Source organism: Odontesthes bonariensis, chromosome 2 (genome assembly GCF_027942865.1).
Source record: "Odontesthes bonariensis isolate fOdoBon6 chromosome 2, fOdoBon6.hap1, whole genome shotgun sequence".
Classification (NCBI taxonomy): domain Eukaryota; kingdom Metazoa; phylum Chordata; class Actinopteri; order Atheriniformes; family Atherinopsidae; genus Odontesthes; species Odontesthes bonariensis.
In genome coordinates, this window is record NC_134507.1 from 14,494,313 (window position 1) to 14,508,302 (window position 13,990).

At 43.7% G+C, this 13,990-nt stretch overlaps 1 protein-coding gene across 5 annotated transcripts; it reads left to right on the forward strand.

Moving 5' to 3' along the window:
* Positions 1-629: 629 nt before the first annotated feature.
* trim8a (tripartite motif containing 8a) lies at positions 630-12,818 on the forward strand. Of its 5 annotated transcripts, none has more exons than XM_075478233.1 (7): positions 630-1,129; positions 1,412-2,014; positions 8,583-8,678; positions 9,170-9,403; positions 9,654-9,685; positions 11,101-11,216; positions 11,343-12,818. In XM_075478233.1, the coding sequence occupies exons 2-7, from the start codon at positions 1,445-1,447 to the stop codon at positions 11,999-12,001; spliced, it is 1,707 nt and encodes a 568-aa protein (XP_075334348.1). In that variant the 5' UTR covers positions 630-1,129; positions 1,412-1,444; the 3' UTR covers positions 12,002-12,818. The 5 variants fall into 5 exon arrangements, with proteins under 5 accessions (XP_075334348.1, XP_075334349.1, XP_075334346.1 ...); XM_075478234.1 differs by having other exon boundaries at positions 630-932; XM_075478231.1 differs by having other exon boundaries at positions 630-913.
* The last annotated feature ends 1,172 nt before the right edge of the window (positions 12,819-13,990 follow it).

A 13,990-nucleotide genomic window follows, 5' to 3' on the forward strand; every position in this document is an offset into this window, starting at 1 on the left:
GGTTTACACTGTGACCTTAATTAATCCGACACATTTGCACAATAGATTTCCCCCTAATTTTAAAAAAAAATTGCATACAGTTGTATATTTATCTATGTAAACTGTCATCAAATAAAGAGAATTAAATCATTTGGCTCACTCTATATGGCAGAATTGCCACCCAAGCTAACAATCTCACATCTCTTGTGAGTGTCAATGAAATGTATTACCGGGTTGCAAGGTAAAAAATAGTTATTAGAGCTTTCTAAATTAAATAACTTATTATAGTATGAGAGAAAAAGTGGTTTCCATCTGGCTGATCTATCAAGTAAAAAACATTCATTCTGATCCATTAAGGTTATCTTTATAACTTGTCAGAGGTGACTGAAACGATCTACACGGAATGTGTTTCCACTTCTTGGGCCCCCGGGGGCCCTCTGCCCTGCCAGACCCGGGTTTTTTTGGGAAGCAGTGATGCAAAACCTCGATGACAGGTCACACGAATATACTCCTGGTCTTCCGCAGTTCGTCCGGTAGAGTTTGCTGCAGCCGTTTCTTTGCCTCTGCTCCTCTCGGCTCCTCCCCGTCTGTATCAACTCAGTGACGGGTCACGTTGTTGGTAAAAGGGGGGTGGGGTGGGGTGGGGTGGGGGGTGGGGGGGGTTTGTAGTCGGTGTGTAAGCACTGCGCTCCCTTCCGACCAGTCACTATCTTCCCTTTACTTACCGTAAAATATTACTCATAGAGTTGACGAGGAAGCGAAACAGCTAAGAAAACCAGCCGGGAATCTTAGAAAATCCCGGCGCCGGGCGCGACGTCGGACAGACGGCTGTAATTTAACCGGAGGAGCCGGATCTCACCGCGGGCTGGATGACAAGCTTTACGGCATTATAGGTGCACCAGACTCGACGGACGACATGGGAAATAAATAGTTGGTAACGTTGCGTCTGTTCCGTAAGAATATATTCAGTGTATTTCAGCTCGCCGCTTGTAATGTTGTGTTAACAGCGGGCCAGGGTGTGTTTAGAGAGCGTGTCAGAGGAGCTTATTGTGACATGTTAAAGGCTGGAGTCCAATTTTTAGTAGCAAGTTGTCACTCGCTTTGAAACGCCACAGCGTGTATCGTCCTGCTCTCCAAATGTTCAAGCCAGGTATTACAAATTGAAATCGCACGTCTTCATAAATAGTTTTATTTTTGACTGCAGTTGGGGTTCTCTGAGTTGAGGTGAAATCTGCCTACCTGTTTCACCTCTGATGCCCCCCCCAATCTGCTGTATTTGCTAAACGTTGTGTTATACACGCATAATAAGATTATACCTAAAAACTAACAACCCTTTTTTGTTGGACTCACATCTTTGGCTGCTGTTTTGGGTAGAGGAAAAGTAGGCTATTTCCATATCCAGAAACTAATTGTCACTGTTGCTCCTTTTTAGTTGTACACCATCGGTTTGGATCCTACTGAAGTCATGGATGCAAGCTGGAAAAACTGCTTCGAGGAGGAGCTTCTTTGCCCCATCTGTCTGAATGTTTTCGAAGAGCCAATCCAGCTGCCGTGCAAGCACAACTTCTGCAAGGGTTGCATCTCCGAGGCCTGGGCCAAAGACAGCGCCGCTGTCCGCTGTCCCGAGTGCAACCACGACTACGACCAGAAACCCACACTGGAGAAGAACTTCAAGCTCGCCAACATAGTCAAGCGGTTTAATGCTTTGAACACCGAGAAAGCCCCCGCTGTGCTGCACTGTGTCCTCTGCAGACGAGGCCCCCCGCTACCTGTGAGGAAAGTGTGTCTGCGCTGCAAGGAGCCCTGCTGCCAAACGCACATCCAGACGCACCTCCAGCAGCCGTGCGCCGCGCCGGGACACCTGTTAGTTGACGCCGAGGAGCTGAGCGCCTGGACGTGTCCCAGCCATGAGGAGTACAGGCTGCTTCACTGTGAGGAGGAGCAGGTGGCCCTGTGTCCGTTCTGCTGCATCTCCCACTGCACGAACCAAAGACACACAGTGTGCGATGTGGACGCGCAGCGTGTACAGATGCAGGTAAACCAATCACACGTACTTTTCTTATGGCAGTGAAAAGGCTCGATAGATTCATTTCTTTCAGTTCAGCAGTCTATGAAGGCACTCTCTCTCGGCCCCCCATCTTTTAATCTTATTTGATGTGAAAGGACTGGACAGGTGAAAGTCATCCCTCTGGGAAGATGATTGTATACACAAACACACGCAAGCGCTTACACAAACAGGCGAAACCCACACACAGCTTTTAACCTTGATCATACCGCCCACTTCAGATGGCTTTGCTTTTCCATTAGCCATGCAGTGCCCTCAGGTAAGTGCTGTGATGCAGTCTGTACCCACAGGAAGGGATGGCGGATCCACATGCAGGTTGTTTGTGCTAGTTACCTTGATCAGGATAAATGCCGACCGGAGGTTAATAAATGAATGTGATTTGTGAAATTGTTCACAAGCCAGTATTTCCAACCACTCTCAGTGGTTGGAAGGAAGGTCATTCATGAAACATTGGAAGGTGAAAGATGTTGAACAGTAGAAAAAAGATACAGTCGTGCGTAAAGGAGTAAAAAGGAGTTTTGGCCTAGTCTTTTTTTACGAGGTTGCTCCCGTTCACGGAGGTTTGTGGACATTTGTTGGTGAAACAGCTCTCTGAAGGTCCCACGACAGCATCTCTATCAGGTTGAGGTCTGGACATTTGTCTGGGTCTTTGTAACACTTTGATTCTTTTCTATTTCAGGCATTCTATTGTAGGTTTGCTGACGTGCTTGGGTTCATCATCTATTTGTGTGACCCAGTTTCAGCCAAGCTTTAGCTGTCTAGACCGATGGTCCTACTTTTTACTCTTGAACACTTTGAATACAGAGAAAAAAAATCCCGGGCGACTCAAGCCCAAATCATCACTCCTCCGCCGCTGTGCTTAAACTGTAGCATTTAACATGCTAACTGAGGCCTGGGGAGTCCGATTTGGGGGTGAACTTTCTGGGGCGTTCACTCCTGTGAACGACTGACCAAAACGTTTTCCACTTGTGAGTAATCTTCTTCACTGTACAGTGATGGATTCCAGATAGTTTGGAAAAGGCCTTATAACCCTTCGCAGATTGATGGGCAGCAACAATTGCTTTTCTGAGGTCATTGCCGATGTGTTTCCTCCTCGGCATTGTGTTGACACACATGCTCCATAACTGAATGCTCCAGAGCAGCAAGCTGCCAAAACCTCTGCTTTTATAGAGGCGCTCACATCTGCTGATGGTCACTTAATAATGATAAATATTGTGTGCTGTTGTTCCTTACAGAAGAGCTGGTGAGGACCAGTTCATTCCTACAATGCTGTGATATGTAAAACCAGAGAATCGAAAGAGGGTGCACTTTCTTTTTCACCTTACTGCAGATGTTACTAAATGGGAGTCTATATGGCAACAAACTTGCAACAAGTGAATCATGGTCTGTCTTGGCAGGGCCAATCTAAGGATGCCTGGAGAAATGCATCTCGCATAAGGCCATCATAACATTCCTGGCTTTTGCATTTTCCTCACTTCTGTGCTTTACGTCAGTTTGTTCTCTTTTCACAAGTCTAATGTAAGTTGAAAGGTGTCAAAAACAACCACCCACACTGCTTCACACACATTTCTTCCCTCCCTAATTGCGAAGAGGCGGGAGTGAGAATTATATTTGCGTTAGCATCTGCTGTGCTGCTGTCTCGTTGATACTTTTGCTGTGCTGTATTATTCCAGGCAAGAAAGTTGCAGGCACATTTCCTTCCAAAGTAGTTCGGAAACGTCGAAATCAGTTGAAATCTTCAGTGCAAACTGTTGCCCTGGTTTGGAGCTATTATTGGGACAAAAGATGTCTGTTCAGCCCTTTCCACAGCTGCTCTCTTTACACACTCACATGCAAACACCCACCCATCTCTCTGTTCTTTCACAACTGTGTATTTGCTGGGAAAAAGAGGTCCTGGCTCTTCTCAGATTAACACCCTCTGCTTTGGGTCTTCACATACAGAGTGCACTCTAATTTATACAGCAGTCCAAAAGTTAGGCTTCTTGTGTGCTGGGTCATTTGTTAGAGTAATTTGAGGCCAGAGTGGCTTCTCATCATTACTTACTGAGAGGTCTTTCTCCCTGACAGAGCTATGGTCTATTTTGGTAAAATCATTTTAAATTCCCCTGGCAGCACTCTTGTTGCGTTTGGGATAAACAAAGAGGGAAAAGCCAACGTAGCTACACTGTGTTCATATCTCTGGTTATCTTTGGCTCTCAGAGGACATTTTTTACAGTAACTTTCCACAGGCCCGTTGGTCATTTTAAGATGAGAAAGGAAGAGTAATATAATTGTAATGTCGTCCCTGGGACAAGCGGAGGAGGGGCCCTCCCACGCAGCCTCACCTTGGTTTTCTCAGGCACCTCAGCAGGAAACCAGCGCTCATGGAGGCTCTGCTGTTTGCATTTTCGTCTATCTGGGCTGGAGTGAGTCAGTTCACCAGAATGCTGAGGGCAGTCCATTGACATCAGAAGTGGGGAATGGTTGTCAGTTGATTGTGAAAGAGACTCTCTGTTCATTGAGCCTCAGGCTCCTCATTTAAACATGAGCTTCCTGGCAACCTGCGGGTGTCTGGATGCCTAAATAGGACAGCGCGGAAAGTGATCATTGGCGGATTTAAGCTTGATAAAGGTAGGCTTTCATGCTGCTGTGCTGCCCCTGCCCCCTCATGCTATTTCAAACATACAACGGGACAAAAAAGGTATTGGAGGAAGCATGACAAAGTGAGGAGGACACAGTTGTTGAGCAGCGGCATCAAGACACAGGAAAGCTGCTGCCATGACGCGAAGTCGCCATTAACCAACATCCCCACATCGTGTCTTTTTCCTGTTTTGTCAGTGCAACAGTCATGTTGTGCAGTGGCGTCGTGTATTTGGAAAACTGGAAGAAACAAGTTACAAGTTATCTGAAATTGCAGTGCAGAGTCTGTTTTTACGGGTAGCGGCAGATCGTTTGAGGAGGCAGCCTCTTGTGTAAGCAAGATGTAGCGTTGACGTGTGGAACAGGTGGCATTACCTCTCTGCGCATTTCCAATGTAAATGCTGCCTGTCTCTTGTCAGAAAATGTGACACATGGCTATCGGAGCCAAGCCGTCACAGCAGCAGTAAGAACGTAATCTGCTAACAGGCGCAACTTAAGAGTATGGACTTGTGTCTTTAAGGCCTTATGAATGTAACATATACATGTCTACAAAATCATTTGGCTTCAGTGCATCATCTACATGTTTTTTTTCACTGATTCACTCTGTTAACAACTCGCCCGGCACTGGTGTTGTATAGGTATTACACTAATACATACACAGAATTAGATATGTTATGAAATGGCCGAATATTAATCAGAAATATTTGCCTCACTCAGTGCACCTCCCCCTAACACACACCCAGAGAGTGCGTGCAGGTTAAACATGCGAGGCAAGCAATGGATTGAGCTGCTCACCATTACATTGCAAGACAGAGCGATCAGGGGTCAAAATCTTCACAGGTGATCATGAGTTCAGCGATAGATTCTCATGTAAACACTAGTCTAAATTAGTCTTATGGGACATTTAAACATAAACAAGCCCGAGGAAGTGAGGATAGTTCCACATTTTTTAACATGAATACTCACATTTCTCCGTTATGGTCCTAAATATGGACAGTCGTGCAGAATAGCTAATAGTTAGTGTTCTTGAGCCTGCTGAATCTACAAAGATTCACTTGCTGAGCGTTCTGTCTGACCTTGAGTGACAAACTATAATATGCAACTGTAGCTGTCAGCTACCTTTGATCAATATTGAAACGTATCATTATACAGTTACATGTTGAGGGGGGATTTTTTTTTGCTCCGTCACCTGCAAAATTGATCATATGCACTAGTGATTTGAAATGGAATTGTTTCTTCGAAGCACTTAAATCTGTGCTAATCAATATTTTTATACCATATTTATATATTTTTTTTAACCACTCTCATCTGTGATGTTTCCGGCTGCGTCACCATGAATAACGAAGCGAGTAGGAGATGAACAGATCTATTATTCTCTGTCTTTAATGTTCAGTCGAGATTAGTGTTGGAAAAATAAAAAGGAGCACCTCACAGAAGTGTAGAGATTTGTGCCCTCAGCTAGATTCTGCCATAACCTCGAAATTAGCTGGTAAGAGTTATGGCTTGGTCACAGCCATGGTCACGTGACGCAAGTTTCAAACATCTATATATACTGATTCCTCAGATATTTTCTCAACAATCAGCAGCCATGGGCTCCTGTAAGCGGCTGTTTCGCACTCTCAAAATGAATTGATGACCCCAGAGCAGGAAAGGCAAAGCATTTTCACATAACAGTGCAAGACATTGCAATTAAAGTGCCACGGAGGAACTAGTCTGGGGGACCAAGACTGTCCTAAAGAAGTGCTCGTAGCCAGAAAAGCCAATCAAAAACCTCTTTTTACTGCCAAAGACCTTGAGGAGGATTTAGCAGATTCACATGTGCAAATGTGACCATCATGGAGAAGTCATCAGAAGGGAAAAGTAAGTGGGGAGAAAAAATATTGCAGAATATCATAAAAAGAACACTATCACGCGCAGAGCTTGTGTTGTAGCCAGCGTTTCATTGCTAAAAGTTGAGAATGAATTGAGTCAGATAACAGCTGATAATCTCACACAGTCTGTAAAAAAAAAAAAAAAAAAAAAGCTGAAAGTGAAAGACGGATGGCTTCGTCAACAGGATAGTAAACGCAACACGAAACAGCTCACAGTCCACCGCGGACTACCTCTAGAGTTGCCATTTAGCGGTTCTTTCCGGCCTTTTGATCTGAACGACATTGAAAATTGGGTCGCTCGGACTCAGAACAGTGTGCAAGAATGCAATAATCTCAGTACTAGAAGCCTTTTGCAGGAAAGAATGGCTGAAAATCCCAGAGGCGAGAACTGAAAGACTTACAAGGAGCTTTTACAAGCTGTGATACTTCGCTAAAGGGGTTGAGTGCTAACCATGCACAGTCCTCAAACTTTTGCTTCAGCTGCCATCAGTTTCAGTGATTTGGAGGAAAATTAATCCAAAGACTTAAACAAAATGGGTCTGCATAGCATCAAACAGCATATTGTCAAAGTATCAGAGCAAGCTTTAGCTTAATGGGGACCAAAGTGTAATTAAAAGGAGAATAACTATGAAACAGAATTTTCCTTGGTGACCAGAAATAGGACTCCTGCTGGATGCTAATGTTGGCTTGCTTCTGCTCAGAGTTCAGCTGTCTCCAAGAGGCCCAAAAAAAATAAAATAAATCAGTTTATGCTTTATTAACAGTTTAAATACCACTTTGGCTCATTATGTGTTCTGTTCCCCTTCCAATCATGTTTGTCAACAGTCCAAAGTCCTTGTTATGGTCCTAATTGTTTACCCCTCCGAGAAATGGGGGGGGGGGGGGGGGGGGGGGGGTAAACATTTCTGCCGTCTCCCAAGTGAAAAAGGCTTTTAACTGTCTTCTGCAGTGAATGGAACAGTATATGCAAACAAGCAAAAGTGTGTGTAGTTGTACATTCTTGTCTTTTGGACCGTTGGCTCTGTTCACTGTTGGGTAGTCTAAGATATCAAATGCTGCTCACAACATGAGTGTTGTAAGCAGCTGAAGAGTCCTGTTGCCGAGATACCTCAGTGTAACAACCCTGAAGCTCCCTTAAGAGACTACAGGAATGTCCTCATTCCCCCATCACTTTTTTGCTTCGGAGTTTTTCTTTTGCTTTCACTCTGCTTGTGTCAGCCCTTGTCACTTTCCCTCTGTCCTGTCTTGGCATGTGTAAGCAGCGCCTTTGCTCCCGTTCCCTCTTTCGGATGCACGCTCTTGGGGAGGCAGAGCTCAGACCCTGATGTTGTGCACACAGACATGACAATCTGTCAGTGACACAGAGGCCAGTGTAAACAACAGGGAGCAATGCATGCAGCAAAATGAGAAAGCAGAGAGGGGTAGCGAACTACCCCTGCTTTTTGCTCCCTCACATACACAGTAGCTCTGACATATAAATACATACACAAGGCTTTGTTGCCATGACAGCTGCTTTCTCTTATTAGGGAACAGTGCCTTCCCCATGCAGAATCAGTTCATTAAAAAGCATACCTGCCCTCCCCTGTTCGTAGTGTGCTGTCTATCTGTGACTGCAGATTGATTTTGATCTTGTGCTGTGAATAGAAAAGGATTATGTTTACTACCTCTTTTACTGGCCTTTGGCTGTTTTAGCACTCTTGATTAAGCCCGTAGAGGGAGCAGGCTGATCCCAACAATGGACCACTCTTAATGTTACAGAGTCTCTGGCAAACGGAGGAGCAACTAGAGATGGATTTGCACACTCGTGTTTGTCTTTGCTTTTGCCCTCCTAATGGATCATTACACATGCTTGTTGCTGGCAGTTGTTGTTTCCTCCATCTAATCAGGGTTGGGGAGGAAGTGTGGATAGCAGCCATGTTTGCTGAGGCCACAGCAGGGGTCTTAAGAGTCTTAAGGAAGTTTAAGTGCGTGTCTATATTTTGTCCCTCTGATTTCTTGCTTCTTGTTATGTTGCATCTGTCGAATCCATCTTGTCTGTGTCATCTCAGGCCATGCTAATGAGGCAGCAAGAGAGACTGGGGGGTCGTGTTCAGAACATCGATGAGCAGGTCAACAAGCTGGAGTCAGACAAGACCATGATGAAGGTAAAGTACAACAAGTACCTCACACGTACTTGCAGAGCTCTGAACATGATCAGTGCTGTTCTCTTCGTTCCTTACCACTGTGTGGGTTTGTGCTGTAATTTTGTCTGCTGTGATGAAATGACTAACTTTTTCTCTACCTTGTTCCTGTCATCAAAGGAAAATGTATCTCCAGCTATGACTGTTTTTTGCATTAGGATGGAAAGTTTATTTAGAAGAATTTCCCACTTTTGTTTTAAGCAAGAAAGGCACAGATTCGACAAAATGCAAGACGAATACAGTCAACCAAACATGTCAATCCATTACTCTTTTCAATTCAATTCAGTTTCATTGATATCGTGCCAAATCACTGCAAAAATGTAGTCCAATCACTTGTTTCCTAGTGAACGCTGGAAAGAAAAATGCATGTAATTGTTTGGCTGAATTGGCATTCCAGTCATTCAATGTTGTTCTTTGTCTTGTGCTTGTGTATGAGCTTCTGTCCTTCTCCACAGGATGCAGTCTCTGAACTGAAGGAGCGTGTGAGAGCTCAGTATCAGAGGATGCATGCGCTGCTTGAAGCGAACCAAGCAGAGACCGTGCAGATGCTGGAGAGCACTTACATCACGTATGTGAGGAAGAACTCCCAGCAGGTTCTGCAGCTCAACGAGAAGCGCCAGGAAGCAGAAAAACTTCTCAGCTCGGTGCAGACGCTCTTCCAAAGAGCAGAAAGTGTGAACTTCATGAAGGTACAAATCGGCACGGCTATTTCCATATCGCCAGAATCAAATTTTGCTATGCACAAAAACTTAAAAAAGCATCACGACCCAAAACTTTAATGTGTAATAAAACACTGATGGATGCACACAATGACCACAGACAGACCACGATATGTCCTTTGTCAGTGCACTCTCCTGTTTCCTCGATGTCATTATTTCTGAGACGTTTGAAGGGAGATTATGTGTCTGAATGATTAATTCATCTTCCTATCTTTTTCAGAACACAAAACCTTACCAGCTGCTAATGGACAGGTGAGCGTTTCTCCAGAGAAGCTTTTAAAGCTGTTTCTTTTTTAAACACCTGTGTAATTCGTCACCTGTGATTTAAAACCAAAGTATTGCAGCTTTTGCAACACTCTTGCTGAATCTCTCATCATTATTTGCATTACCCTATCCAAAAATGGAAAAACATATATAACAGGTGTTTATTTTGACGAGGGGCTCTTCCCTACCATGAACATCCCAAGCCTTATATTTACTTAGAACAATATTTTATCCATATTACTCAACTCAATACTGAACTTTGAGCTGAGCGGCAGAAGGATGGATACATGATAACTGCTCGCATCTTGGTTACTGATATTGATGAATCCATTTGTAGCTATTGTCATTTGCCCAGCGAGTCGCAAATTACATTAAAAAAAAAAACAACATAACCAAGATTTAAGCCAACTGGTTTCAAACAAATAAAAGCAGAGAAAAGAGTGTGACAGGACCATAATTCTGATGGGCATTAGCAGTGATGATAACTTTAGCAATAAGTTGCAAACATGACTCCGAGTTATTACGGCTGTTCTTTTTCTAGAAAAAAAAATACGATGTCAAAGAGTAATTTAATCAATAGCTTCATTGATCTTTGTTTTTTTTTTTAACACGCCAGTTGGTGTATGTACAACGGAGTAAAGGGAGAAAACATTGTTGCTCTGTTGTGGTTAACATTGTCAATATTGCAGCACAAGCACAAGGGAAGGCTATCGTTGTCCAAAATGCAGTACAGATGGCAATGTTCATAATGAACCATGAAATACCGTAAATGTTTTTGTTTTTTATTATTTACAGCCATGAAATTAAAAGTATTATCATCCAGTATTGGAATGGCGACTCATCTTTAGCATCACTTTGAAAAGAGAGGATGAAAGGATAACATCAGATTCACACAGCCACATTTTTTAATTAACACAGACCAGATTTGACACTTCACAATCATAACTGCAAGCATCTTGCATCTGACTTTCTTGTGACCGTGACTGTCCAACGAAACGCATGCACACATGTGCACCAGATACCATTTTGCCTGCATCATTTGTATCAACAGCAACAACATAAAACATCATATTGGAAATTAGATTGAAACACACAAGCAGTGCTGACATTGCTAGCAGTGCTGTGGTCATGCTGCAGGTTTGGGCTAATAAGCGAAATGTTGCACGAAATCAGACGAGGACGTACTCGCTCATTTCTCAGTCGGACATATGTCAGATCTAGGGCCGCATACTGAAATGTGCTGATTGGATTTGAAAATTTGATTTCTGTATCCACACAACCCTGAGAAATCAGATATGAGTCACATGAATGGAAAGAAATTGGATTGGTAATGTGAACAAAGCCCCAAAGTTCAAACAGCTGGCATCTGGTCTTCATGGTTTTACTCGTCTTTTTTTTTTTAGGTCGAACTCACACCTGAGTGTTGCCCTCCCTCCGCTTAAAGTGGGGCAGCTCAACTCTCACCACTTCATATCTGACCTTTCAAAAAGAGAGAAGAACTTGAGAAAAACGTTGGAAGGTAGGAAAGAAACACGGTAACGATAGATCACGTAGCCTGTTAGATACTTACCAATTCCTGGGATAGAAATCTAGTCAGAATGAACTAATCATCTCTTTCTGCCCCACAACCAATTTTTATTCTCAGAACCATTTAATGAGGCGACCATTCTCGAGATTGTCCAGTCTCACAGCAACTCTGCTGGTTCCCATCTGGGGTCAGGTTCAGGGCTACAGAAGAGGAAATATGGCATGGCTTTCCTGGATAGCAGTGCAGAAAACTCCTCCTCCCAGGATCCTCCACCTTTGCTCTACAGCGGCAAAAAACCCTTCCTGTCTGATCAGAGCCATCGCGCTCCATCTATTTATTCCTCTGAAGTCCTCCCCCAGAATCCTCATGGTGGACCTGGCCACGGTCGCCTCCTTGACACTGCAGCCCATCACATGGTGGGTCTGGGCTCCAGCTCCGGCCACCACTCAGGAAACTTATTCCCATCCTCCCACTTCCCCAGTGGAGGTGCCTCACAACAAGCCATGTACGAAGGGAGGAAAGTACTGATGTGCACTCTGAATAACTGCTGCTGCTCCAGGACCCCCGCTGCTCGTGCCCAGCCTCCGTACGCATCATCAAACTCCTTCCCCTCCATGAACTCTCAGGAGTTCCCCTCACACGGCTCACTTCCTGCAAGTCAGCCACTGCAGCATTTTCCCATGAGGGGACTGATGGAAGCGTCACAGACTCCCAGGCACCCCGACTTCTACGGGCTGTACGGCCAGTCCTCAAACAAGCATTACGGGACCAAGTAACAAAGCAGAACAGTACTTATTTAGCTACGACATTAAAACTGGAATCACATCTTTCATGTATGCTTTTAGTTCTTTTCCATTTTGACTCAAACGTGTTGTCAGATTATGTGTCCAGCAGACCTTCAGGATAATGTTGAATATTTTCTCTTACACCACTTTTGGGAACCATGATAGAGCCCCAATCCCAGTGACACAAGTATTCCTCTAATTTGAAAACATCTTTTTAAATTTTTATTTATTCTCCGTTGCAACTCAACTGGAAGTGCTAATGTGAATAATTTAGTCTTAAACCCATTTAAGCAGCGACTAAAGAAACGACATATCCTTCATCACGAGCCCTGACGTGGGACTCTAGTGCCTAAAAAGACTGTTAACACACTTTTACTGTACTTGCAATTTCCTAGCTCTTGATTATTTCCTGTTTGCAGCTGAGGGCACCCAGGGAGCCTCTCGGTGCACTCAGAAGTCCATGTGGCTTTAGAAAAACACTGAACTCCAAATGCTTGTCAGGTTTTTCATGGATTTTTATAGAAGATTATGAATAAACCAAAATCTGTGAAAGATGTTGAATAAATAAACAAGCATATTGAATTACCCCGTTGTCGTATTTTAAACTGGAGTTTACAGTTTTTTATGTAATCTTGTGGGCTTTTATCTGTGGTGATGGTGTTTATTTGAAATCCAGTTGTGCGTTTATTTTAAACATTGTGTCTGATTATAGCTTGTGGTCTGTTTGTACTGTAAAGCACAATGTGGGAGGTTTTACAGTGTGACTCACCGAGTCAGATTAAAATGTCAGCACTTCCTGTGGAAAAAAGAAAGAAAGACAAGGCATTTTCGCATAAACTTCGAGACCAACGTTCTAGTCATGGGTTACAGCTTGTAAAATGGTATAAAAAAAGAAAAAAGTGGACACGGAATGACCATATGTTAAAGAACATAGAGGAGGACGATTTGTTAGACCTCGGCAGGCCCATTATCTACCAATTTAGGACAGTTCACTTCCTTGTCAACATCCTGGTCCCTGGCAAAATCTTTGTCTCATCCCTCTTTGTCTTGTTATTGGAGCTGGTTGTCAAGTTAGGTCAGAGAACAGGAATAACTGATGAGCAGCTCCTCTATCTCCACCCCTCTTGTCGCCTCTCTTCCTCTCCGGGGGTATCATTTGTGAGGGCTGGATGCAGAGGGGGAGGAGAGGAGGGTCTGATATAAGCCAATAGTTTTAATGAGGCCTGGCATGGTATATTCATCAACTTATCTGTCACTCATACTCCCCCCCCCCCCCCACACACACACACACACACAGTGAGATAGCAGGATTAGATTGGGATTGGGGGGGTTGCATCATTTATGTTTTGGCTATAAAATGTGAAGTTCTTGTTCCATTTTCCTGTCTCATTAGCCCAGTCTGATTGTTATTTTTCATACGTTCAGAATAAATCATTTCCAGAAGAACTCGATCTCCTTTAGAAGCTAAGAAAAGAGCTTAGGTTGAGTTACAGAGTGGCAATCTGACGTGTGTGTGTGTGTGCGCGCGTGTGTGTAAGTAAATTAGCATTCTCCTTGTTCACCGTTCCTCCGCCTGTCTGTGTGTTATTAATAAAACATAAAGCAGATATTCTAAAGGAGCCCATACCATTCATTTAATCTATCTAAATTATTCATATCTGTTTTCGACCAACCTATTATGAAGCAATGTGTTATAGATTCATATTAGAGTTTTTGTCCTCCTCGTATTTAGTATATTTTGTCTGTTCCGTGAGTAACATTAGTCTTAATGCACCACTGGTCCGGGTACAAATATTAAGCCGGGAGAAAAGTGTGTACTTCAGGTATAGTTCTTGTTGCAAGTTGAATCCTGTTTTAAAAGCAAGTGTGTGCGCAGGTGTGGGCAAACAAATGGACCAGTCCTTATATATATGCAGACTTAGCCTGAGTGATTGTGTGTGCTCAGTGAGGTTACATATAGCGTAAAGGCTGATGCTCTGA